The sequence below is a fragment of the Hemitrygon akajei genome, chromosome 4 (assembly GCF_048418815.1).
Source record: "Hemitrygon akajei chromosome 4, sHemAka1.3, whole genome shotgun sequence".
NCBI lineage: Eukaryota > Metazoa > Chordata > Chondrichthyes > Myliobatiformes > Dasyatidae > Hemitrygon > Hemitrygon akajei.
The window spans coordinates 8,481,606-8,509,358 of NC_133127.1; the positions used below are offsets into that span (position 1 = coordinate 8,481,606).

At 45.5% G+C, this 27,753-nt stretch overlaps 1 protein-coding gene and 1 long non-coding RNA gene across 2 annotated transcripts; one reads left to right on the forward strand and one right to left on the reverse strand.

Moving 5' to 3' along the window:
- The first annotated feature begins 551 nt into the window (after window positions 1-551).
- On the forward strand, window positions 552-27,753 carry LOC140726107 (protease-associated domain-containing protein 1-like). The gene is made up of 5 exons (XM_073042060.1): window positions 552-665; window positions 9,642-9,742; window positions 20,037-20,146; window positions 23,590-23,757; window positions 26,379-27,753. Exons 1-5 carry the CDS (start codon window positions 599-601, stop codon window positions 26,497-26,499), a joined length of 567 nt encoding a protein of 188 aa, XP_072898161.1. The 5' UTR covers window positions 552-598; the 3' UTR covers window positions 26,500-27,753.
- Window positions 8,070-24,311, reverse strand: LOC140726108 (uncharacterized). Its single transcript, XR_012098573.1, has 3 exons — window positions 22,296-24,311; window positions 20,061-20,262; window positions 8,070-8,255 (listed from the first exon to the last, which is right to left on the reverse strand). It is a non-coding gene; the product is annotated as an uncharacterized lncRNA (long non-coding RNA).

The following is a 27,753-nucleotide window of genomic DNA, read 5'->3' on the forward strand; positions in this document are numbered from 1 at the left end:
ATTTTCTCATCTTGTTTGATAATTTGTGCATTCTAGAACATAAATCATAAAACAGTACAGCACACGGCTCTTCGGCCACCATGTTGTAACAACCTTTTAACACAATCCAAGGTCAATGTCTTCCCTTTCAATAACTCTCTAGTTTTCTATCATCCATGTACCCAAATTTCATAAATGTGTCTCGAATGCATCTTCCTCTACTAACCCCTCGTCCCACCACTCAGTGCATATCATTGCATAAATTCTGCATATATTTGCATAGATTCTGTATACCTTGCAGATTACGGTAGTTGCTGCAATTATTTTTACAGTTATAGGCAGTGAACCGGGTCAATCGTGAATTAACGAATCAATTCCGTCTAATTTCGACCGAGGGCGGGTTGAAAGTAATGGACAGCTTCAGAGACCAACGGAAAGCAGCCTCTTCTAACCTGTCCAATGAGGTGAAGGATCGGCTGGGCGGCACGGCGCTTTACTAGCAGGCGATTTATCCAATAGAAATCGCAATCAGCGGGGATTTCTCCAATGAGAAGCGTCCTGTTCGCCTAGCCGATCCCGGGAGGTGGGCGGCTGATTGACAGGCGCTGAAGGCCGGACGATGAGGTCGCCGTTGTGGCCCCGAGAGTCGGCTCCGGTGCTGCTCCTGCAGATCCTGGCAGCGGCGGGTGAGTTCATGCAGCCCACTGCCTTCACTGCATTAGAGACACACTGGACAGGCCGGCGAGAGGGGGATTTCGCAGCTGTATGCAAACCCCGTGTTAGTAAATCTGACAGCTTTGGCCAGTCCTGGAATAAAACCCAGAGAGTTTCGGAGAGTTGGACTCAGGGACAGTTTGCCTGGATGGAGCTAATATGCGGAGGTGGCCGCACATTTAGTCTAGCCCCTTTAGCGGACTCACAGGACAGCTCTGGCGGTGGCTTTCATACCCATTGTGTATGACAATCGGATTGATATTTATTTGTCACGTGTACATCGGAACATTCAGTGTGGATGGCGAGGATTTATCCAGTGGGATAAATGTGCCGTTTTTGCGTCGACAGTCTCAGCATGTGCTGGAGGCAGCCCGCAAGTGTTGCCACGTTTCTGGTGCCTAGGTAGTATGGCCGGAGCTGACTAATCCTAACCCGTGCATTTTGGACTGTGGGAGGAAACCCACAGGGTCATGGGGAGAATGTACAGACAGCGGAGGGATTGCTGGTGTTGTAAAGCGTTACGCTAACTGCTACACTATCTTTCTCCTCCCCCCCCCCCCCCCCCCCCCCCGGCCAGGGTGGCAATTACTGAGACAGAGGAAGAGCCAAATCAGTACCATACCACTTTGGGCAATGACTTTGTGCTTTGTTTCTATTCTAAAAGGCCCAAATGGGGCTAGCAATTGGGCTGAAGGGACTCTCTCTGTACTGTATGCTTCTGAGACTCTGTGTTGGAAATCGGACAGGAGACAGAACGATGTGGGCCATTCAGACTCTGTGGCATGCTGATCTATATACACTCCACAGTAGCTTAGTGGTCAGTGTGACACTATTACATCTCGGGGTGACGGAATTTGGAGTTCAATCCTGTAAGAAAGCTTGTACAATCTCTCCGTGTGAGCATAGCTTTCCTTGGTGCTCCTGTTTCTCCCCCCCCAGTCCAAAGACATACCAGTTAGTAGGTTAATTGGTCATCGTAAACTGTCCTGTGGTTAGACTAGTGTTAAATCAGGGTTTGCTGGGTGGTGCGTCTCGGGCTGGAAAGGGGTATTCCACATTGGCTCTCTAACCTACCGCACGATGAATCAGAATCAGATTTATTATCACTGATGTGTCATGAGTAACACACAGGATTCTGGAGAAACAGCAGGTCAGACAGACAGGAGAGGACAGTTGTCATTTCAGACTGAGATACTTCATTAGGACTCTGACCTGACAAATACTTACAGTATTTGGTAGTAATGGTAGTAATTTGGTAGTAATTTGTACGCAAAGGTAGTAATCTCGGGATTACTGCCTGTGGCACGCGACAGTGAGAGTAGGAATGGAATGAGGTGGAGGATAAATGCGTGGCTGAGAGATTGGAGCAGGGGGCAGGGATTCAAGTTTCTGGATCATTGGGACCACTTTTGGGGCAGGTGTGACCTGTACAAAAAGGACGGGTTACACTTGAATCCTAGGGGGACCAATATCCTGGCAGGAAGGTTTAATAGAGCTGTTAGGGAGGGTTTAAACTAATTTGGCAGGGGGATGAGAACCGGAACGATGGAGCGGAGGAGAGGGAAAACAGAAATAGATCTAAGGTAGTGAGCAGTAAGGATGTCAGAAAGGACAGGCAGGTGATGGAGCAAATTTGCAGCCATTGGGATGAGTTGCAGTGCAATAAAGTTGCAGTGCGATCAATGCAAAAAGTACCAAACACTGGACTTAAATGCACGCAGCATAAGGAATAAGGTGGATGATCTTGTTGTACAGTTACAGATTGGCAGGTATGATGTTGTGGCCATCACTGAGACGTGGCTGAAGGATGCATGTCTCTGGGAGCTGAACGTCTAAGGATACACAGTGTATCGGAAGGATAGGCAGGTAGGTAGAGGGGGTGGCGTGGCTTTAATGGTAAGAAATGATATTAAATCATTAGAAAGAGTTGACATAGGATCGGAAGGTACAGAATCTTTATGGGTTGAGCTAAGAAATCGCAGGGGTAAAAGGACAGGATGTAATGAATAGGATTTGATAAGCGATCTCGCAGTAAAGGAGCCATTAGGAGGTAGTGATCACAATATGATAAGCTTTTATTTGCAATTTGAGAAGGATAAGGGCAGCTCGGAGGTGTCAGTGTTGCAGCTGAACAGGGGAAATTATGGAGCCATGAGGGAGGAGCTGGCCAAAGTTGACTGGACGGATAGCCTAGCAGAAAAGACAGTGGAACAGCAACGGCAGGTATTCTTGGGAATAATGCACAAGGTGCAAAATCAGTTCATCCCCCAGAGAAGGAAGGATTCAAAGGGGGGAAAGGGGCCACAGTGGTTGACAAAGGAAGTCAGAGATTGCATAGCATTTTAAAAAAAAGGAAATATGACAGAGCTAAGGTGAGTGGGAGGACAGATGATTGGGAAGTTTTTAAGGAACAACAGAACTTAACTAAAAAGACAATACGGGGAGAATAAATGAGGTACGAACGCAAGCTAGCCAGGAATATAAAGGAAGATAGCAAAAGCTTTTTTAGGTATGTGAAGAGAAAGAAGATAGTTAAGAACAATGTTGGGCCCTTGAAGAATGAATTGGGTGAAATTGTTAAGGGAAACAGAGAAATGGCAGAAGAATTTAATGAGTACTTTAGATCTGTTTTCACTAAGGAAGACACAAGCAATCTCCCAGATGTATGGATGGGCCAAGGACATAGGGTAACAGAGGAAATGAAACAGATAGACATTCGGAAGGAAATGGTGATGAGAAGACTGATGGGACTGAAGGCTGGCAAATCCCCAGGTCCAGATGGTCTGCACCCTAGGGTACTAAAGGAGGTGGCCCTGGAAATTGCGGATGCATTGGTAATCATTTTCCAATGTTCCTTAGATTCAGGATCAGTTCCTGAGGATTGGAGAATGGCTAATGTTATCCCACTTTTTAAGAAAGGAGGGAGGGAGAAAACAGAGAACTATCGACCTGTCAGCTTGACATCGGTGGTGGGAAAGATGCTAGAGTCCATTATTAAGGATGAAATAGTGGCATATCTAGATAGCAGTGATAGGATTGGGCCGAGCCAGCATGGATTTACCAAGGGTAAATCATGCTTGACTAATCTGTCGGAGTTTTTCGAGAATGTAACCAGAAAGTTAGACGGGGGAGATCCAGTGGATGTAGTGTACCTCGATTTTCAGAAGGCATTTGATAAGGTCCCACATAGAAGATTGGTGGGTAAAATCAAAGCTCAGGGCATCGGAGGGAAGGCATTGACATGGATAGAAAACTGGTTGGCAGATAGAAAGCAAAGGGTAGCGGTGAATGGGTGTTTCTCGGAATGGCAGGTGGTGACTAGTGGGGTGCCACAGGGCTCGGTATTGGGACCACAGCTGTTTACCATTTACGTTAACGATTTGGATGAAGGCATAGAAAATAACATCAGCAAATTTGCTGATGATACTAAGCTGGGTGGCAGCGTGACATGTGATGAGGATGTTAGGAGAATTCAGGGTGACTTGGATAGGCTGGGTGAGTGGGCAGATACTTGGCAGATGGTGTTTAATGTGAATAAGTGTGAGGTTATCCACTTTGGGAGTAAGAACAGGAAGGCAGATTATTATCTGAACGGTATAGAGTTGGGTAAGGGAGTAATACAAAGTGATCTCGGAGTCCTTGTTCATCAGTCACTGAAGGTGAATGAGCAAGTGCAGCAGGCAGTGAAGAAGGCTAATGGAATGTTGGCCTTTATTACAAAGGGAATTGAGTACAAGAGCAAGGAAATCCACTTGCATTTGTACAGAGCCCTGGTGAGACCACACCTGGAGTATTGTGTACAGTTTTGGTCTCCAGGGTTAAGGAAGGACATCCTGGCTGTAGAGGAAGTGCAGCGTAGATTCACGAGGTTAATTCCTGGGATGTCCGGACTGTCTTACGCAGAGAGGTTAGAGAGACTGGGCTTGTACACACTGGAGTTAAGGAGATTGAGAGGGGATCTGATTGAAACATATAAGATTATTAAGGGATTGGACAAGATGGAGGCAGGAAATATGTTCCAGATGCTGGGAGAGTCCAGTACCAGAGGGCATGGTTTGAGAATAAGGGGTAGGTCATTTAGGACAGAGTTAAGGAAAAACTTCTTCTCCCAGAGAGTTGTGGGGGTCTGGAATGCACTTCCTCGGAAGGTAGTGGAGGCCAATTCTCTGGATGCTTTCAAGAAGGAGCTAGATAGGTATCTTATGGATAGGGGAATCAAGGGATATGGGGACAAGGCAGGAACCGGGTATTGATAGTAATTGATCAGCCATGATCTCAAAATGGCGGTGCAGGCTCGAAGGGCTGAATGGTCTACTTCTGCACCTATTGTCTATTGTCTATTGACCCTGGTGGCAGTTATCTACAGGCCTCCAAACAACTGCAGTGATGTGGACTACAAATTACAACAGGAAATAGAAAAGGCTTGCCAGAAGGGCAATGTTATGATAATTGTAGGGGATTTTAACATGCGAGTGGATTGGGAAAATCAGGTCGGCACTGGATCTCGAGAGAGAATTTGTAGAATGTCTACGAGATGGCTTTTTAGAACAGCTTGTTGTTGAGCCCACTAGGGGATCGGCTGTACTGGATTGGGTATTGTGTAATGAACCAGAGGTGATTAGAGAGATGGAAGTGAAGGAACCCTTAGGAGGCAGTGATCACAACATGATTGAGTTCACTGTGAAATTTGAGAAAGAGAAGCCGAAATTCGATGTGTCGGTATTTCAGTGGAGTAAAGGAAATTACAGTGGTATGAGAGAGGAACTGGCCAAGGTTGACTGGAAGGGGACACTAGCGGGAAGGACGGCAGAACAGCAGTGGCTGGAGTTTATGCGAGAAGTGAGGAAGGTGCAAGACAGATATATTCCAAAGAAGAAGAAATTTTCGAATGGAAAAGGGATGCAACCGTGGCTGACAAGAGAAGTCAAAGCCAAAGTAAAAGCAAAGCAGAGGGCATACAAGGAAGCAAAACTTAGTGGGAAGACAGAGGATTGGGAAGTATTTAAATGCTTACAGAAGGTCATTAAGAGGGAAAAGATGAACTATGAAAGGAAGCTAGCAAATAATATCAAAGAGGATACTAAAAGCTTTTTCAAGTATTTAAAGAGTAAAAGACAGGTGAGAGTAGATATAGGACCGATAGAAAATGATGCTGGAGAAATTGTAATGGGAGATTAGGAGATGGTGGAGGAACTGAACGGGTATTTTGCATCAGTCTTCACTGAGGAAGACTTCAGCAATATACCAGACATTCAAGGGTGTCAGGGAAGAGAAATATGCGCAGTCACAATTACGACAGAGAAAGTACTCAGGAAGCTGAATAGTCTAAGGGTAGATAAATCTCCCAGACCAGATGGAATGCACCCTCGTGTTCTGAAGCAAGTAGCAGTGGAGATTGCGGAGGCATTAGCAATGATCTTTCAGAAGTCGATAGATTCTGGCCTGGTTCCGAAGGACTGGAAGATTACAAATGTCACTCCGCTATTTAAGAAGGGGGCAAGGAAGCAAAAAGGAAATTATAGACCTGTTAGCCTGACATCGGTGGTTAGGAAGTTGTTGGAGTCAATAGTCAAGGATGAGGCTACGGAGTACCTGGAGGCATATGACAAGATAGGCAGAACTCAGCATGGTTTCCTTAAAGGAAAATCCTGCCTGACAAACCTATTGCAATTTTTTGAGGAAATTACAAGTAGGCTAGACAAGGGAGATGCAGTGGATGTTGTGTATTTGGATTTTCAGAAGGCCTTTGACAAGGTGCCACACATGAGGCTGCTAAACAAGATAAGAGCCCATGGAATTACAGGAAAGTTACATACGTGGATAGAGCATTGGCTGATTGGCAGGAAACAGAGAGTGGGAATAAAGGGATCCCATTCTGGTTGGCTGCCGGTTACCGGTGGTGTTCCACAGGGGTCCGTGTTGGGGCTGCTTCTTTTTACGTTGTATATCAACGATTTGGATTATGGAATAGATGGCTTTGTGGCTAAGTTTGCTTATGATACAAAGATAGGTGGAGGGGCCGGTAGTGCTGAGGAAACAGAGAGTCTGCAGAGAGACTTGGATAGATTGGGGGAATGGGCAAAGAAGTGGCAAATGAATTACAATGTTGTAAAGTGTATGGTCATGCACTTTGGTAGAAGAAATAAACGGGCAGACTATTCTTTAAATGGGGAGAGAATTCAAAGTTCTGAGATGTAACGGGACTTGGGAGTTTTCGTGCAGGATACCCTTAAGGTTAACCTCCAGGTTGAGCTGGTGGTGAAGAAGGCGAATGTAATGTTGGCATTCATTTCTAGAGGAATAGAGTATAGGAGCAGGGATGTGATGTTGAGGCTCTATAAGGCACTGGTAAGACCTCCCTTGGAATACTGTGTGCAGTTTTGGGCTCCTTATTTAAGAAAGGATGTGCTGATGTTGGAGAGGGTTCAGAGAAGATTCACTAAAATGATTCTAGGAATGAGAGGGTTAACATATGTTTGGCCGCTCTTGGACTGTACTCCTTGGAGTTTAGAAGAATGAGGGGAGATCTCATAGAAACGTTTTGAATGTTGAAAGGCATGGACAGAGTGGATGTGGCAAAGTTGTTTCCCGTGGTGTGGGAGTCTTGTATGAGAGGACATGACTTGAGGATTGCAGGACGCCCATTCAGAACGGAGATGCGAAAAGATTTTTTTAGCCAGAGGGTGGTGAATCTGTGGAATTTGTTGCCATGGGCGGCAGTGGAGACCAAGTCATTGGGTGTATTTAAGGCAGAGATTGATAAGTATCTGAGTAGTCAGGGCATCAAAGGTTATGGTGAGAAGGCGGGGGAATGGGACTAAAGGGGAGATTGGATCAGCTCGTGATGAAATGGCGGACCAGACTCGATGGGCCGAATGGCCGACTTCTGCTCCTTTGTCTTATGGTCTTATGGTCATTGTGTGTATGTGTTGCTCTGGATTTCCAGCATCTGCAGAATCTCCTGTGTTTATGAAGTTCAGTTGGTGGTCAGAGAGATGAAGTGATTGACAAGGAAGTTGTACAATACAAGGCACGGAGGTGTAGTGAACTGCGACGTGGTTGGTAATGGACTTCAGAAAGTATAGAGAGGAATGGTTGCTGAGGTGACCGATGCAGTTTACTGTCGAAAAAATCAAGAGTGTTGTGTTTTGGTGGTAAAACACACAAAATGTTGTATTTTGTTCCTCTTCATAGATGCTGCCTGATCTGCTGAGTTCTGCCAGCGTTTTGAGTGTGTTGCTAAAATCTCCAGCATCTGCAGAATCTCTCACACAAAATGCCAGAGGAACTCAGCAGGTCAGGTATGAGGGGGAATAAGCAGCCCCTCGATGTTTCAAATAATTCTTTATTTATATATAAATAAATAGTTACATTAGTGCAAAAGTCATGGTTCAGTGTCCATTCAGAAATCGGATGGCAGAGGGGAAGAAGCTGTTCCTGATTCACTGAGTGTGTCTCCTCTGGCTTCTGTACCTCCTTCCTGATGGTAGCGATGAGAAGAGGGCACGTCCTGGGTAGTGGGGGTCCTTAATGATGGGTGCTGTCTTTTTGAGGCATCATTCCTTGAAGATATGCAAAGTTCAAAGTCAAGGTTATTGTCATCTGCACCAGCCCACGTGCACACAGGTAGAATGGAAAACTCAAATCAGCATCGCAGACACATTCACCAGAAAACCATACATTGAATATAAATGCTACATGGTTTTTACTGCTCACACCGTTGATAACCACCTCCCCCCAGTGTTGAGGTTGCTCGGTACAGTTTCACAGCTCGCCTTTGACCTTGTAACCCTCTGAGTGATGACCAGCCCGTCACTTTGTCCATCTGAAACCCTTTCTCAAGTAGAGCAGAGGACCCAAACTAATTGGAAGATGAGTTTATATTGTCACGTGTACTGACATCCCTGAATGGTGTCACGGTAACGTCGTGGATGGCATGAAGCTATTACAGTGGCAGCATCAGTGTTTGGGGTTCAATTCCCATTGCAGTCAGCCTCTCTCTGACTGTGTGAGCATCCCCCAGTTTCCTCCCACATTCTAATGACAAACGCGTTAGGATTAGTGGGTTGATGTATTGGTGCCGGAAACATGGCGACCCTAGCACAGTCCTGACGCAGGGCCTCGACCCGAAACGTTGACTGCTCATTTTGACGGATGCTGCCCGACCTGCTGAGTTCATCCAGCTTGTTTGTACGTCTTGATTTGACCACAGCATCTGCAGTGTATTTGTGTTTACATCCTTGGACTGTTGGTTATTGACACAAATGACACATTTCACTGAATGTTTTGATGATTCGAACTACATGTGATAAATAAAGCTAATCTTTATATAAATCTTATTCTTTGCTTGTCATCATACAGACCAGTTCAACACATCGGTACATTGAGTTAGCACAAGGGAACGGCAGTGACAATGCAGAATAAAGCGTTACGGTTACAGAGAGAGCGCAGTGCCGGCAAGCAGTAAGGTGTCAGCCCATAACAAAGTAGACGATGAGGTCAGGAGTCTCATCGTACTTCGGCAGTCTGGTAACAGTGGGGTAGAGGCTGTCCTTCAGCCTGCTGGTATGTACTTTCAGGCTTTTTTTCTACCTTCTGCCCAATGGGAGAGGAGAGAATAGGCAAAGTCCAGAGTGGGTGAGGTCTTTGATGATATCGACTGCTTTACCGAGACAATGCAAAGTGTAGACAGTCGGTGGAGGGGAGGCTGATTTTGGTGATGTGCTGAGCTGTGTCCACAAATCTCTGCAGTTTCTTGTGGTCACGGGCAGAGCAGTTGCCGTACCGAGCTGTGATGTATCCAGATAGGATGCTTTCTAGTGTACATTGATAAAAATTGTTAAGGGTTAAAGAGGACATCCTGAATCTCATTCACCTTCTTAAGTTGAGTCAGCTGACATTTTTTCCTCTCCATGATGCCTTCTCGCTATATTTTATTCTTAATACAGGCTTGGGAGTCAATGAATATTTATATTTTCAAGTCCTGAGCCCTGCAGATATTCGCTACATCTTTCAGACCAACCTGGCCAAAGACTTTGGGGGCATCTTTGTAAGTACTGGCAAGCTTCATGTTATGGGAGGGTGGTGTTCTGAGAAAATGACCTGTTGAAGATTTCTGTAATGGGCATCTGTGCAGGTATCAGAAATGTGAGCTGCTAAGCCTATAGTATCTAGAACATGGAATTGAATAGAACAGTTCAGTACAGGCCATTCAGCCCACAGTGTTGTGCTGACCTACTCAAAGATCAATCTAACCCTTCCCTCAATCATAACCTCCCCATTCTTCTATCATTTACGTGACTATCTAAATGCCTCTTAAATATCTCTATCTCCACCCTAATAGCGAGTTCCAAGCACCCAGCACTGTCTGAGTTTTCTGAAACAAAACAACCCTACCTCAGACAGCCCTCCCATACTTTCTTCCAGTCACTTAATAATTATGCCCTCTCGTATTAACTATTTACATCCTGGGAAAAAGGTCTCTGGCTGTCCACTCGACTGTCATCTTGTACACCTCAATCAAATCGACTCTCATCCTCCTTCACTCTGAAGAGAACAAATCTAACTCACTCAACCTATCCTCTTCATCCATGCTTGCAACATCCTGGTACATCTCCTCTGCACCCTCTCTAAAGGTTCCACATCCTTCCTATAAGGTGACCAGAACCAAACTCAGTACCTGTACTGTACTCCAAGTGTGGTCTAACCAGGGTTTCATAGAGCTGCAACATGGTTCTTGAACTCAATCTCCTGACTAATGCAATTTATTTATATTTTCACATAAATTTGGTGAGAGCAAATTTTATTCTACTTCTCAGATTTTCTTTTGTGTAGTGTTCTGTGAATTCTGCGTGTCGAAGGGCTTGTGCATGTACTGTGGCACTGTAGTATTCTGCAAGCTCTACACCCTCAGTCTGTTGCTACAGTGGGGTGACCCAGTGGTGTTTAATGATCACAGGGTAATGCAGCACCGATACAGGCCCCTCAGCCCACCTAGTCTATGCTGACCCAGTGGTGTTTAATGATCACAGGGTAATACAGCACAGATACAGGCCCCTCAGCCCATCCAGTCTATGCTGACCCAGTGGTGTTTAATGATCACAGGGTAATGCAGCACCGATACAGGCCCCTCAGCCCATCCAGTCTATGATGACCGCAGTGTACACCTAGCTATTCCCAATTTCCTGCATTTGGTCAAAATCCCTCTAAATCCCACCCCTCTATGTACCTGTCCAAGTGTTTCTTAAATGATACTATGGTACCTACCTCAATCACTTCCTCTGGGTGAAAAAGTTGCTCCTCAGGTCCATTTTAGATCTTTCCCCTCTCACCCTAAATCTAAGCCCCCTAGTTTGGACTCCTCAACCTTGGGGAAAAGATTGCTACCATTCACCATAACTCTGCCCATCATAATTTCATACACCTCTGTAAGATCACCCCTCATTTTCCTACATTCAAATAATGTCTCAAGCTGCTCAACCTCTCTCCCTAACTCTGTCCCTCGGGTCTTGGCAACGTCCTTGTAAATATCTGCACTCTTTCATGGAATCTTTCAAATGAGCATGGTGACCAAAACTGAACACTATACAGTGGAGTCTGGTTAATCAGGACCAGTACATTTGGTCCCTATTAACTGGCTGCCCCAATTAGCTGAAGTTTCATGGAAATAGTTCAAAGGTATAAAAAAGACAAATTACTGATTAGCTGAATGACAAACTATGTACTTAAGTGAAATACAGAACCAATTAGAACATAATCAATACATCTACAGTACTATAAAGCTGTGTATGAGTTCCTAATCATTATCGACAGAGTAATTCATCTACTGTGTTCTTTTGATTGACTGTGAAGGAACAAAATTCAGAACCGATCTGATAAGTGTGGATGGGACAGGCTGTTTTCTGCAAAGATGTACTTAGTAAGTGGGAGACGTTCATTTATTTTGAGAGTTACAAAGCTTGTACGTGCCTGTCAGAATAAAGGTAAAGATAACAAGTGTAGGGAACCTTAGTTTTCAAGAGATGTTGAAGCCCTGGTTAAGGGGAAAAAGGGAACTGATTAGGCAGGTAGGAACAAATGAGGTGCGTATGGAGTGCAAGGAATGCAAAAGAACACTCAAGAAAGAAATCGGGGGGGGCTAAAAGGTGCGAGGTTGCTCCAGCAGACAAGGTGAAGGAGACTCCCAGTGGATTCTACAGATATGTTAAGAGCAAAAAGATTGCAAGGGACACAATTGGTCCTCTGTAAGATCAGAATGGTGACCCAGACGTGGAGCCAAAACAGGTGGGTGAGATCTTAATTTTTTTTTGTGTCTGTATTTACTCAGGAGATGGGCACAGCAGAGTCTACAGAAGTGAGGCAAAGTGGCATCAACTTCATGGACCCTATATGGATTACAGAGGAGGAGGTGTTGGCTATCCTGAGGCAAATCAGGGTGGATAAATCCCCAGGGCCTGACAAGGTGTCCACTTGGACCCTAAGTGGGGGACAAGTGCAGAAATTACAGGGGCCCTAGCAGAGATATTTAAAACATCCTTAGCAACAGGAAAGGTGACAGAGGATTGAAGGATAGTCTATGTTTCTCTGCTGTTTAAAAAAGGCTCTAACATTAAACCAGGAAATTATAGGCCAGTAAGTCTTACATCAGTAGTGGGAAAGCTATTGGAGGGTTTTCTAAGGGACCAGATATACAAGTATTTAGATAGACATGGACTGATTAAGGACAGTCAGCATGGTTTTGTGTGTGGTAGGTCATGTCTAACCAATCTTATAGAGTTTTTCAAGGAAGTTACCAGGAAAGTGGATGTTGTCTATGTGGACTTTAGCAAGGCATTTGACAAGGTCCTGCACGGGAGGCTGGTCAAGACGGTTCAGTTGCTCGGCATTCAGGATGAGGTGATAAATTGGATTAGACATTGGCTTTGTGGGAGAAGCCAGAGAGTGGTAGTAGATGGTTGTGTCGTTTGACTGGAGGCCTGTGACTAGTGGTGTGCTGGGGGGATCGGTGCAAGGTCCTTTGTTGTTTGTCGACTATACGATCTGGATCAGCAAATTTATGGATGAGACCAAGATTGGGGGTGTAGTGGACAGTGAGGAAGGTTATCACTGCTTATGGAGGGATTGAAGATGGACACTGGCAGGGATGACGGCAGAGCAGAGATGGCTGAAGTTTCTGGGAATGGTTCACAAGATACAGGATAGATATGTCCCACAGAAGAAGTTGTTCTCAAATGACGGGTGGACAAAGGAAGTTAAAGACTGCATAAAAGCCAAGGAAAGGGCATGTAAGGTAGCAAAAGTGAGTGGGAAGTCGGATGATTGGGAAGCTTTTTAAAATCCAACAATAGGCAACTAGAAAGCTATAAGAAGGGAAAAGATTAAATATGAGGGCAGACAAGCCAGTAATATAAAGCAGGACACCAAAGGTTTTTTCAGTTATATAAAAAGGAGGTGAGAGTTGACATTGGACCACTGGAAAAAGATGCTGGTGAGGTAGTAATGGGGGACAAAGAAATGGCAGATGAACTTAATAGGTACTTTGTATCAGTCTTCACTGTGGAAGACACTAGCAGTGTGCCAGAGATCTGTGAGTGTCAGGGAGCAGGAGTGAGTACCATTGTTATTACAAAGGAAAAAGTGCTAGACAAACTGAAAGATTTTAAGGTGGATAAGACCAGATGGACTACACCTCAGAATTCTGAAAGACGTTGCTGAAGAAATAGCAGATGCCTTGGTTATGATCTTTCAAGAATCACTTGATTCTGACATGGCTCCAGAGGACTGGAAAATTGCAAATGTCACTCCACTCTTTATAAAGGGAGGAAGGCAAAAGAAAGGCCAGTTAGCCTAACCTCAGTGGCTGGAAAATATTTGGAGAGTAATGATAACATAAGTCAAAGTCAGCATAGTTTTTGTAATGGGAGATCTTGCCTGAAAAATCTGTTGGGGTTCTTCGAGGAAGTTACAACCAGAGAGGACAAAGGAGAGGCAGTGAATGTCATTTACTTGGATTTTCAGAAGGCATTTGATAAGGTGCCACACATGAGGCTGCTTAACAAGATAAAATCCTGTGGCGTTACAGGAAAGACACTGGCATGGATAGAGAAATGGCTGACAGGCAGGAGGCACCGAGTGGGAATAAAGAGGGCCTTTTCCCGTTGGCTGCCAGTGACGAGTGATGTTCCTCAGGGATCGGTATTGGGACCGCTACTTTTCATACTGATTGTCAGTGATTTAGATCATGGAATTGATGGCTTTGTGGCAATGTTTGTGGATGATACAAGGATAGGTGGAGGGGGTAGGTAGTACTGAGGAAGCAATGTGATTGCAGCAGGACTTAAACAAATCAGAAGAATGGGCAAAAAAATGGCAGATGGAATACAGTGTTGGGAAATGTATGATAATGCATTTTGGTAAAAGGAACAATAGTGCAGACTATTATCTGAATGGGGAGAAGGTTCAAACATCAGAGGTGCAGAGGGATGTAGGAGTCCTCGTGCAAGACTCCCGGAAGGTTAATTTACAGGTTGAGTCTGCGGTAAAGAAGGCAAATGCAATGTTGGCATTTATTTCAAGGGGAATAGAATATAACAAAAAAGGAGATAATGCTGAGGCTTTATAAGACACTAGTCAGGCTGCATTTGGAGTATTGTCTATAGTTTTGGGCCCCCCCATATTTCATAAAGTATGTGTTGTAATTGGAGGGAGTCCAGAGGAGGTTCATGAAGATGATTCAGTGATTGAAGGGTTGAGTGGGATCCAGGATCAGCCATGATGTAATGGCAGAGTAGACTCGATGGGCTGAATGGCCTAATTCTGCTCCTATGTCCTATGATCTTATGATCTGCATCAGTTAGAAAAATGGGCTGAAAAATGGCAGATGGAGTTTAATGCAGGGAAGTGTGAGGTTTTGCACTTTGGTGGAACCAGCCAGGGGGTATGTAAACTTAAATTCGCCGGACCAATAACCACACCACAAACAGTTCTCTACTTTATCCTTTCCACCAGTTTATTTGTTCAAACTCAGCCAGCGAGAAGTTTGCAGCCAAATACCAGCAGGACAGAGTTCCTCTCCCTACTGTTGGCTCATGTTGAACTTCTAACTTAGAAGCGTTGGCCTTTATACCATACAAAGAGTTGCTAATCATTACAGAACATGTGCAAACAGAAGGGTTGTCTTTGTGGTTTGACAGTTATGCAGAAGTCAGCTATCTTTTGTCAATCTGGCAGTCGCGTGGGGTGGGAATTACACAAGTCATGTTGATAAAGTGCGAAGTTCTAAAAATCATTCCCTACCTCCCCAACACCCTTAAACTTCATCAGGTAGGTCTTTCACAATGAACAGTAGGGCACTTAGTGCAGTAGAACAAAGGGATCTATCTGTACATAATTCATTGAAAGTGGTGTCATAGGTAGATAGGGTCATAAAGAAAGCTTTGGCACATTGGCCTTCATAAATCAATGTATTGAATACAGGAGAGAGGATACACGAGGAAATAAGCAGATGCTGGATCACTCCCCACGCAACTCCCTTGTCCATTCGTTCCCCCCCCCACCCCCCCGCAACCCTTCCCACCGATCTCCCTCCTGGCACTTATCCTTGTAATACAGGTGCTACATCTGCCCTCACCACCATTCAGGGCCCCAGACAGTCCTTCCAGGTGAGGCAACACTTCACCTGTGAGTCGGCCAGTGTGGTATACTGCGTCCGGTGCTCCCGATGTGACCTTTTATATATTGGTGAGACCTGTCGCAGACTGGGAGAGTTTCGCTGAACACCTACGCTCTGTCCGCCAGAGAAAGCAGGATCTCCCAGTGGCCGCACATTTTAATTCCACATCCCTTTCCCATTCTGATATGTCTATCCATGGCCTCCTCTACAGTCCAGATGAAGCCACACTCAGGTTGGAGGAACATTCAACCTGATGGCATGAACATTGATTTCTCTAACTTCCATTAATGCCTCTCCTCCCCTTCTTACCCCATCCCTGATTTATTTATTTCCCCCCCACCTTTCTTTCTCCCTAGGCCTCCTGTCCCATGATCCTTTCCCTTCTTCAGCTCTGTATCCCTTTTGCCAATCACCTTTCCAGCTCTTGGCTCCACCCCACCCCCTCCGGTCTTCTCCTATCATTTCCCCCTCCCCCTCCTACTTTCAAATCTCTTACTATCTTTCCTTTCAGTTAGTCCTGACGAAGGGTCTCAGCCCCAAATATCAACAGTGCTTCTCCCTATAGATGCTGCCTGGCCTGCTGCATTCCAACAGCATTTTGTGTGTGTTGCAGGAGAGAGAAGGTTATTTAGAAATTGTATAAAATGTTGGTGAAGACTAATTTGGAGCATTGTGTGCATTTTTGGTCACCCTCCTACAGGAAAGATGTAAAAAAAAGTTTGACAGAGTGCAGATAAGATTCATAAGGATGTTGCCGGGTTTGGAGGACATGAGTTATAAGGAAAGATCTATATTCTTTAGAACAGAGAAGATTGAGAGGAGATTTGATAGAGGTACACAAGATTGAGGGATATCAACAGGGTAAATGCAACCAGGCTTTTTCCACTGAGGTTGGCTGTGACTACAACCAGAGGTCATGGCTTAAGGCTGAAAGGTCAGAAGTTTAAGGGGAACATGAGGAGAAATGTCTTCACACAGAGAGTTGTGAGAGTGTAGAATGAGCTGCCGGCGCAAGTAGTCCAGGCAAACTGGATTTCAATATTTAAGAGAAGTTTGGAGAGGTATTTGGATAGTAGGGATATGGAGGGCTATGGTCTCAGTACAGGTTGATAGGAGTAGGCAGTTTATATGGTTTCAGGGCTGAAGGGCCTGTTTTGTGCTGTCCATTGCTGTGATTCTTAGGCAGGATATTGGGGCTGAGAGGGAAAATGGATCGGCCGTGATGAAATGATGGAGCAGACTCAATGGGCCAAAAGGCCCAATTCTGCACCTATTTCTTATGGTATTCCAAATGTGGCCCCACTGACATCTTGTACAAATGCAAAATCCTTCAAGATATCTTTTTGATCACTTCCTTCAATGGCTCAGTAGGTGCTTATTTTGAAGAGCTCCTGAGGGGCACTTTGGGATCATTAATGTGTTAACAGCTTTGAGTAAGTGTCCTGTATATACAAATTAACAGGCTAGGACCATTCAGATTTCTGAACAGTCCATGAGCCCATGAATACCTCATTATGGGTAACACACACAAAATGCTGGAGGAGCTCAGCAGGTCAGGCAGAATCTATAGAAATAAATGAACTGTTGATGTTTCAGCCTTTTTCTGAACTCTCACTATTCCTTTTGTTTCTGCACTATATTTATTCTTTGTGATTGGGTGGGGTGGAGATACGTCTCTACCAAAGGAGAGGTGCTCCTTCCCTCTGCTAGCCTGCAAGTCACCCTTGGCCAAGATGTGGCACCTGCTTAGCCCCCTAATTAGGGTCATGTGAAGCCATGGGAGCAGGTGGTGGATGGTTGTATGAGCAGCTGGTGCATATCACAAGTCCTGGTTATGTGACCACTGATGCCAGGCAGACAATCTCTGAGGTGTATTGATAGTGGCCGGGGTTACCCGTCTTGTAAAGACACTGCCCAGAAGAAGGCAATGGCAAACCACTTCTGTAGAAATATTTGCCAAGAACATGGAAACCATGTTCACCCACATCATGTAACACGGCACATAATAATATTTATTTTAGAAACATAGAGAACTTACAGCACAATACAGTCCCTTCAGCCCACAAAGCTGTACCGAACATGTCCTTACCTTAGAAATCACCTAGGGTTACCCATAGCCCTCTATTTTTCTAAGCTCCATGTACCTATCCAGGAGTCTCTTAAAAGACCCTATCGTATCCGCCTCCACCACCACCGGCAGCCCATTCCACACACTAACCACTCTCCGCATAAAAAACTTACCCCTGACATCCCCTCTGTTCCTACTTACAAGCACCTTAAAACTGTTCCCTCTCGTGCTAGCCACTTCAGCCCTGGGGACAGCTCTGACTATCCACACAATCATTCTGTAATTTATAGTAATATTATGTCTTTGCACTGTACTGAACATAGAAAATAGAACCGGACTGAGCCCGTTAGCTCATGATGTTGTGCTGGCCTATGCAAATATAGTCCACAATCTGTCTAAACTTTCCCTCCTACACAGCCCATCACCCTCCTTTTCTCTTACATCCGCAAATATCCGAGTATTGACGCAAAGAGTTGGGATGCAGTGTTGAAATTGTACAAGATGTTGGTGTTGCCAAAGTTGGAATATTGTGTGTAGGTCTTGTTTACAGGGAAGATATCAATAAGCTTGAAAGAGTGCAGAGAAAATTTACAAAGATGGTGCTGGAACTTGAGGACCTGAATTAGAAGGAGAGCTTGAATAGGCTAGGACTTTATTCCCTGGAGTTTAGGAGATTGTGGGGAGATTTGACAAAATTATGAGGGGTATTGATTGGGTAAATGCAAGCAGGCTTTTTCCACTGAGGTTGGCTGAGTATAGAACTTGAGGTCATTTGTTAAGGGTGGAAGATGAAATATTTTAAGGGTAATCTGAGGGGAACTTCTTCACTCAGAAGGTGGTGCTAGCTGCTAGCAGGAGTGCAATTGTGACATTTAAGAGAAATTTGGATAAGTACGTGGATGGGAGGAGTATGGAGAGTGTTAGATGTCAGTAATTTTCGATTTCTGAGTTCTTTTAGGAGTTCAGGAATGATTGAGAATTTTCGATTCATTGATTCTTCATGATAGTTTATGTTAGAGTTTAACAAAATTACAGAGCATTTGAAACTAAGTGAAGAGCTGAGAAGTTGATTAAAGAGGTTCAGTAGATTCAAATATGGCAATTTATCTCTTAACAAACTACAATTTTAGTTTTTGCATTATTTCAACTAATACATATAAAGTTTAAAAATAACCGATTCGCACAAGGGCTATGGTCCAGATGCAGGTTGACGAGATAGGCAGTGATTAGATGGGCCAAAGGGCCTGTTTCTCTCCTGTACTACTCTGTGACTTTATCCATGTGGTCCGTATGTGGAATGAGCTGCCACAGGAATATTCAAAAGACACCTGGACAGGTAAATGGGTTGGAAAGACTTGGAGCAGGTCTTCCCAACCTGGGGTCCACGGACCCCTTGCTTAATGGTAGGGGTCCATGGCATAAGAAAGGTTAGGAACCCCTGGATTAGAGGAAAATGGGCCAAACGTATGTAAAAGGGACTAGCTTAGATGAGAATCTTGGTCACCATGAATGAGTTGGGTCAAAGTGCCTGTTTCCATGTTAGATAACTGTGAATCCATTTGCCTTGTTACTTCTCCTGTGTGCTTGAAACAGCTGATTATAACCTGGCTGTTGCCTCGCTGTCCCAGAGACCCTGGTTTGATTCCGACCTCCAGCTCTATCTCTGTGGAGTTTGCAAGCTCTCCCTGTGTGGGTTTCCCCTGCTTGCTCCAGTTTAGAAACATAGAAACATAGAAAACCTACAGCACAATACAGGCCTTTCGGTCCACAAAGCTGTGCCAAACATGTCCTTACCTTAGAAATTACCTAGGGTTACCCATAGCCCTCTATTTTCCTGAGCTCCATGTACCTGTCCAGGTGTCTCTTAAAAGACAGATCGTATCCGTCTCTACCACCGTTGCCGGCAGCCCATTCCACGCACTCACCACTCTCTGCATAAAAAAAAAACTTACCCCTCAGATCTCCTCTGTACACCTTAAAACTGTGCCCTCTCGTGCTAACAATTTCAGCCCTAGGAAAAAGCCTCTGACTAGCCACAGGATCAATGCCTCTCATCATCTTACACACCTCTATCAGGTCACCTCTCATCCTCCATCGCTCCAAAGAAAAAAGGCCGAGTTCACTCAACCTATTCTCATAAGGCATGCTCCCCAATCCAGGCAACGTCCTTGTAAATCTCCTCTTCACCCTTTCTATGGCTTCCACATCAGTTGACCCCCTCAGTTAATGGTGGGGGTCCATGGCATAAACAAGGTTGGGAAACTCCTGGTATAGAGGGATGTCCCTTTAGAATGGAGATGAGCAGCAATTTCTTTAGCCAGAGGGTGGTGAGTCTGTGGAATTCATTGGCACAGATGTCTGTGGAGGCCAAGTCGTTGGGCGTACTTAAAGCGGATGGAGCCTGATGGGGGAAGGACAGTGGACCATGGAATAAAGGGAGGGGGTGAGGAGGGTGGAATGTGTGAGTGATGAGCAGATGGAGAGGGTGGGGAAGGGAAAGAGAAGGATTAAAGGGGGCTGGTGGGAAAAGGGGAAAACGTGGAGGGGAGTGGCTAGCCCAAGTTAGAGAAATAGATGTATGTATCTTTGACTTTCTCTCCGCAGCACACCAGATACGAGCAGATTTACCTGGTTCCCGCAGACCCTCCGCAAGCCTGCGGTGACCTGAACAACGGAGCTTTTATCCAGGATCAGATCGCCTTGGTTGAGCGAGGGTGGGTATTAGCCTCTTTCAACACTGCTATGGAGACAGGATCCACATACCCACTGAGCCATACTTCCACAGCAATTCACAGCCAACAAAACAGACGCTTCTCGGCGAGTAAATTCCCTGTTAGACACACAGGAGCAGGAGAAGGCGCCCAGTTAATGCAAATCTTCAAAGTTTAAAATATATTTATTATCAAACTATACGTATCTCACCATATTCAACCCTGAGATTCATTTTCTTGTGGATATTGATAGTAAGTACAACAAAAGGCAAAATAATAATAATAATAATAATAATAATAATAATAATAATAATAAATAAACAATAAATATTGAGAACATGAGATGAAGAGTCCTTGAAAGTGAGTCCATGGGTTGTGGGAGCATCCAGTGATGGGCAAGTGAATTTGAGTGAAGTTATCCCCACTGGTTCAAGAGCCTGATGGTTGAGGGTATTAATTGCTGCTGATCCAGGTGGTGTGAGTCCTGAAGCTCCTGTACCTTCTTCCTGATGGCAGACCTTTACCTGGGCTGTATCCACCACTTTTTGAAATCGGACCTGTCCCACATTCAGATTTATTTATCACATGTACATTGATGTGCTGTGGGCAGCCTGCAAGTTCAAAACTTTAAAGATCCAGTAAATTTATTCAGCATGACATCTAAAACTTTGACAAACTTCTATAGATATGTAGTGGAGGGTATATTGACTGGTTGCATCACTGCCTGAAATGGAAACACCAATGACCTTGAACGGAAAAGTCTATAAAAGGTAGTGGATATAGCCCAGTCCATCACGAGTAAAGCTCTCCCCACCATTGAATACATCTACACAGAGTGTTGTCGAAGGAAAACAGCATCCATTATCAAGGACTCCCACTACCAGGACATGCTCTCTTCTTGATGCTGCCATCAGGAAGAAGGTACAGGAGCTTCAGGACCCACACCAGCAGGTTCAGGAACAGTTATTACCCCTCAACCATCAGGCTCCTGAACCAGTGGGATTAACTTTACTCAACTTCACTTGCTCCATCACTGAACTGTGCCCACACCCTTTGGACTCGCTTTCAAGAACACTTCATCTCGTGTTCCTGATATTTATTGCTGAATTATTTTTGTATTTGCATAGTTTGTTGTCTTTTGTACATTGGTTGCTTGTCTGGTCTTTCATTTTGTTCCTTGTATTTACTGTGAGTGCCCACAAGAAAATGACTCTCAGGGTTGAATATGGTGACATGTTCATATTTGATAATAAATTGACTTTGATATACCACCATATAAAACCCTGAGGTTCATTTTCTTACAGGCATTTACAGTAGGACAAAGAAGCATGATAGTCAGTGAAAATCACACAAACAACCAGTGTGCAAAAGACAACAAACTGTACAAAACATGAAATCAATAGATAACTGAGAACTTGAGTTGTAGAGTCCACGAAAGTGAGTCTGTAGGTTGTGGAGTCAGCTCAGCGTTGAGCTGAGTGAAGTTATCCACACGTTCTGGCATGAACATAGCAAGCCTGCTGCGTTGTCACAAACAACAATAACCACAACAGAACTTGGGCGCCACAGTAGGCGTGATGCCTTTGCGGCTCGGAGGGTCGTAGTTCAGAGTTGAATCCCGGTGTCCTCTAGAGAGTTTGTACATCCTCCCCATGACCACGTGGGTTTTATCCGGGTGCTCTGCTTTCCTCCCACAGTCCAAAGATGACCCGGTTAGGTCTCACGATTGGGTTAGGGGTAAAACGAGGTTGTTGAGGGTTGCTGGGTGGCGCATCTTGAAGGGCTGGAAGTGCCTACTCCACGCTTTGTCTCGAAATGAGACAAAATAACAATAGCAAAACAAACACACAGACAGTGCTCTGACACTAGGACAGTCCCTGGTCCAGACTTTTGGGCCTCGGGCTTCCGGACCCCTGACCCAGGGGCTATGACCAATGTTCCCTCTGATTTTTCTTTTAATAGCTGCAAGGGCCAAATTTTTGAGCAGGAAATTTTTACATGGACGGAAAGCTGCGCGGAACTTTAAATGTTTTTTTAGTAATATGTATACTATGAACATTCAGAATGAAAATTGAAAAATCAGACTTTTGATTTTATTTATTAATTGAAGGATATAGTATACAACAAAGAAAACCTTCCACGTTTCACGGACCTTTTCTAGCTGTGCGGCAACAAAGGCTCTGTGCACAGGAGCATTTCAGTCACTGCATGGCCACAGACCCGAGCAGTTTAAAGGGAACACAGTGGCCATCACAGGGGCTTCAGACTTGCAGATCCACGACCCAGGGGCCTCGACTGCTGGATTTGCCGACTTTGGTCTTGACCCCAGGACTCGCTGATCACGGGATTTTGAACTTTGGAGATTCAGTGAGGTGGTTGTTGAGGAGATGCATGAGATGGCAGACGCTGGGATATGAAACACCCAACCTACTGGAGGAACTCTGCAGGTCAGGCATAATCTGTAGAGTGAAACAGACAGTTGACATTACAGACCACGATCCGTCACTAGGCCAGGATTAAGGGTCTTGGCCCGATATGTTGACTATCTGTTCCCTTCTATAGATGTTGCCTGACCTGCTGAGTTCCTCCAGCATTTTGTGTGTTGCTCTGGATTTCCCTTTCAAGTTGGGGTCTGGGAGAAATCATGGAACAATTCAGAACAGAAACAGGCCCTTTGGTCCATCTTATCCATGCTGACTGTGATAACACCCAATGGTAATCCTATTTTCCTGCATTAAGCCCTCATCCCCTATCAAGGTGCCTTCAAACCCATGTGACTGTATCTGCATTGACCATCTCCTCTGGCAGTGGTCTCGAGAAACCCACCACCCTCTGTGTGAAAGCCTGCCCCTCAGATCCCCTTTATATTTTCTCCCCTCTCTGTTAAACCTGTCCCTTTTAACTTCCCATTCTCATATTGCTCCATGCTCTCCTCTTCTCGCCACGATGAGGCCAAACTTAGGTTGGAGGAGAAGCACCTTGTATTCCATCCAGGTAGCCTCCAACCTGATGATACGAACATTGATTTCTCAAACTTACAGTAATTTCATCTCTGAAACGTTCTCTCAATTTTCCATTTTTCCCCTTCTCACTTGGTTACCCTCCTACTTCCCTTTCTCCTGTGATCCACTCTCCTCTTCTTCTTCTTCAGCCCTTTACCTGTTCCACCTATACCTTTCCAGCTTCTCACTCATCCCCCTCCTACTCACATTACCCCTCACCTGGTTTCACCTATCATCTGCCAGCTTGTATTTCTTCATGCCCCCCCCCCACCCATCTTATTCTGCCTCCATTCTCCATCCTTCCCAGTCCCGATGAAGCTTCTTGTCCTGAAACGTCGACTTTGTAATTCCCTTCCGTGGATGCTGCCTGACCCGCCGAGTTCCTCCAGCGTTTTGTGTCTGTTACCTGTGATAGTGTTTACCCGTGGTGCGTGTGTTTTGCAGGGGTTGCTCCTTTCTCTCCAAAGCCCGCATTATCCAGGAACACGGTGGCAGGGCAGTGATCATCTCGGACAATGCTTTTGACAATGACAACTCCTACGTTGACATGGTGCAGGACGGGACAAACCAGGAGAGTGAAATCCCTGCTCTCTTCCTTCTTGGGAAGGACGGGTGAGTACGACTGTAATCGTCTAGGGTGAATGTGCTCCGACTTTTCCCTGGGCTTAGGGGATTGAGAATGAGAGCCCAGTTTTAGGGTGAGAGGGAGAAGATTTAACAGAAACCCGAGGGACAGTGTTTTACCCAGAGAGGTAAATGTGCAGATTGAGCTGCCAGAGGAAGTGATTGAGGTGGGTACACGAACATTTAAAAAGTCTCTGGCCAGGGACATGGATAGGGAAGTTTTAGGTGTATGTGGGCAAATAGGACTGGCTCAGATGAGATTATTGGCCGGGATGGATGAGCTGGGCTAAAGGGCCTTTTTCTGTGCCACGTAACAGGGATATTTAACCCTTCTCTCCCCAGCATACAGGCCAGACATCTCCACTCAGAATCGGAATCTGAATTTTTATCACTAACATGTCATGAAATTTGTCATGAGATGTACTCTAATAAGGTGTATGTATAAATATGATATATACTGTGTATATAAAATATGTGTTGGCGCGTGGCCTAGTGGGCAAGGCATCAGACTAGTAACCTGAAGGTCACTGGTTCGAGCCTCAGCTAAGGCAGCGTGTTTGTGTCCTTGAGCAAGGCACTTAACCACACATTGCTCTGCGACGTCACTGGTGCCCTTCCCTTGGACAACATTGGTGGCGTGGAGAGGGGAAGGCTTGCAGCTTGGGCAACTGCCGGTCTCCCATACAACCCTGCCCAGGCTTGCGCCCTGGAAACTCCAGGCGCAGATCCATGGTCTCTCGAGACCGACGGATGCCACCACCATAAAATATGATGGTTCCCCTGATGACGGGAGATGATTTAAAGTGGGAAAGCCATTGCACTGGGGCAGCTCCACTCTCTGACCTCACCTATTGAAGCGATGTACTGGGGTGAGTCTGATGTCAAATGCAAACAGCTATTTGGAGGTACAGGTGAGAGTCGAGTCTCTGGTGGGGAACTAAAAGTGAGTGAATGGCCCTGGAATGGACACGACAAGCCGTTACACTAGAGTAGGTTTGCACTACTTCCCCAGAGCACCATTGCTCAGTACAAGAGGACAAGGCTTTAAGGTAAGGGGAGGAAAGTTCAAGGGGGATATTAGAGGAAGGTTTTTCACTCAGAGAGTGGTTGGTGTGTGGAAGAATGCACTGCCTGAGTCAGTGGTGGAGGCAGATACACTAGTGAAGTTTAAGAGACTACTGGACAGGTATATGGAGGAATATTAAGGTGGGGGGTTATATGGGAGGCAGAGCTTAAGGGTCAGCACAGCATTGTGGGCTGAAGGGCCTGTACTGTGCTGTACTATTCTATGTTCCATGAATCCATGTAGATTATATGCAAACTAGTTTCTCACTGTGCCTCAGTAATAGTAAACCAATTCCAACTTTGCCTTGTGTACGAAGCTTTTCATTCCCCTCCCTCATGTAGCCCTTCCCTGTGTGATGGCGAAATGCAGATAAAGGCAAGTGGGGGCCTTTTTCTGACTGGCTGCCGGTGACTAGTGGAGGGTGGTATTGGGACTGATTGTTTTTGCGTTATATGTCAATGATTTCGATGATGGAATTGATGGCTTTCTAACAATGCTTGCAGATGATACGAAGGTAAGTGGAGGGACAGGTGGTGATGAGGAAGCAGAAGAGGTGGGCAGTATTGAGGAATCTGGGAGTGTGCAGAAGGGCTTGGACAGATTGGGAGAATGGGCAAAGAAGTGGCAGATGGAATGTAGTGTGGGGAAATGTACGGTCATGCACTTTGGTAGAATGTATAAAGGCACAGAATATTTTCTAAATGGGGAGAAAATTCAAAAATCAGAAGTGCAAAGGGACTTGGGAGTCCACGTGCAGGATTCCCTAAAGCAGGTGTTCCCAACCTTTTTTATGCCATAAACCTCCACTGTTAACTGAGGGATCCATGGACCCACATTGGGAACCCCTGCCCTAAAGGTTAAGTTACAGGTTGACTTGGCGGTGAGAAGGCTAATGCAATGTCAGCATTCACCTCAAGAGGACTAGAATATAAAAGCAAAAATATAATGCCAAGCCTTTGTGAGGCATTAGTCAGACCGTACTTGGAGTATTGTGAGCAGTTTTGGGCCCCTTATCCAAGAAATGATGTGCTGGCATTGGAGAGGGTTCAGAGGAGGTTCACGAGAATGATTGCATGTTTAACTTTTGAGGAGCGTTTGATAGTCTGGGCCTGTACTCACTGGAGTTTAGAAGAATGTGGGGGAGTCTCATTGAAACCTATTGAATATTGAAAGGCCAAGACAGAGTAGGTGTGGAGAGGATGTTTCCTGCAGTGGGGGAGTCTAGGATCAGAACGGACAGACTCAGAATATAGGTACATACATTTCGAACAGAGATGAGCAGAAATTTCTTTAGTCAGCGGGTGGTGAATCTGTGGAATTCATGGCCACAGACAGCTGTGGTGGCAAGTCATTGGGTATTGTGAATGCAGAATTTACAGAATTAGTCAGGGCACCAAAGGTTACGGGGAGAAAGCAGGAGAATGGGATTGAGAGGAATAATAAATCAGCCATGATGGAATGGCAGAGCAATCGATGGGTCAAATTCTGCTCCTCTGCTTAATAATCTCAACACGTGACAGCTTCCTTTTCCTGTGTCGGGCAGGTATATGATCCGCCGATCGCTGGAGGTCCACGGGCTGCCTTGGGCTGTCATCTCTATCCCCGTCAACGTGAGTGGCGTCCCGACCTTCCACCTGAAGCAGCCACCTTGGACTCTGTGGTGAGGAGACAGCGCCTGAAGGACTTCTGGCCGGATCAAATGAACACTTTGTGATGCTCGTGGTTTGGTGTTGTACTAAATCATCTCCTCACTGGATTCCACACCCTGACCCCCTCAGCCTCTTCCCGCAGGTTCCAGAGTGATGCTGCTGCCCAGTCAGTGGAGGAACTCAGTAGGTCGGGCAGCATCTGTGGAGGGAGATAAACAATTTACATTTTGGGCCAAGACCCTTTATCGGGACTAGAAAGGAACTAGAATAGGGAGGTGGGTGTGCAAACTGGCAGGTAATATGTGAGACTGGGTGGGTGGGGTACAAGCTGGCAGGTGATTGGTGAGACCAGGTGACTGACTGGGTGGGATGAAGTGAGAAGATGGGGGAAGGTTATGGTGAGAAAGGTAAAGGGCTGGAGAAGGAGGAATCTGATAGGAGAGGAGAGAGGACCATGGGAGAAAGGGAACCAGAATGGGAAATGGAAAAAGAGAGAAGGGAGAGTTGGGAGAAATTACCAGAAGTTAGAGTCATCGATGTTCTTGCCGTCAGGTTGAAGGCTAGCCAGAAGGAATTGTTCCCCCAGCCCGAGAGTGAGCTCATTGTGACAGTAGAGCAGGCCGTGGACTGACACGTCAGACTGGGAATTAGGATTGGAATTAAAATGGTTGACCACTGGGAAATCCTCCCTGACGCTGACGGAGTGAAAGTGATTAACACCAAGCTGCGTCAGGTCTCCCCTGTCTAGAGCAGGCTGAACTGGGAGTGCAGATACAGTGGGTGACCCCTGACAGACTCATAGGTGTTAGAGGAGGAGTCCATGAAAGAAAGGGAAATTGAGAACCAGAGGAAGATGATGGGTAGTTTGGTGGTGGGGGTGAGATGGGAATCAGAATGGGGAATTGAAAAGAGAGAAGCTAGGGGGTGGGAGGAAATTACTGGAAGTTAAGGATTCTGTGGTGGTGATGAAGTGACAGGTGTAGTCCTTATCCCATTTGCCGGGGTAAGTGACAGGAGGAATGAGTGGACAAGGGAGACGTGGATCGAGGGGAAAATGAGGTAAAGATGCATTTGGTGGTAGGATCCCATTGGTGAGGGCGGACATTATGGAGAATGATGTGCTGGATGTGGAGGGTCATGGGGTGGTAGGTTAGGGACAGTGAGGATTCTATCCTGTTAAGGTAGCACCTCTGACCCACGGGTTCAGCCTACAATGGAAGCTCCTGTGACCTAGGGGAAGTAGGACTGCTCATCCCTGCCCATATGGGC

Coding starts and splice junctions, on each gene's coding strand:
- LOC140726107 (XM_073042060.1), top strand. CDS start 599: ATGAGGTCGCCGTTGTGGCCCCGAGAGTCGGCTCCGGTGCTGCTCCTG. Junction 20,147..23,589: donor ATCGCCTTGGTTGAGCGAGG/GTGGGTATTAGC, acceptor TGTGTTTTGCAG/GGGTTGCTCCTTTCTCTCCA. Junction 23,758..26,378: donor TTCCTTCTTGGGAAGGACGG/GTGAGTACGACT, acceptor TGTGTCGGGCAG/GTATATGATCCGCCGATCGC.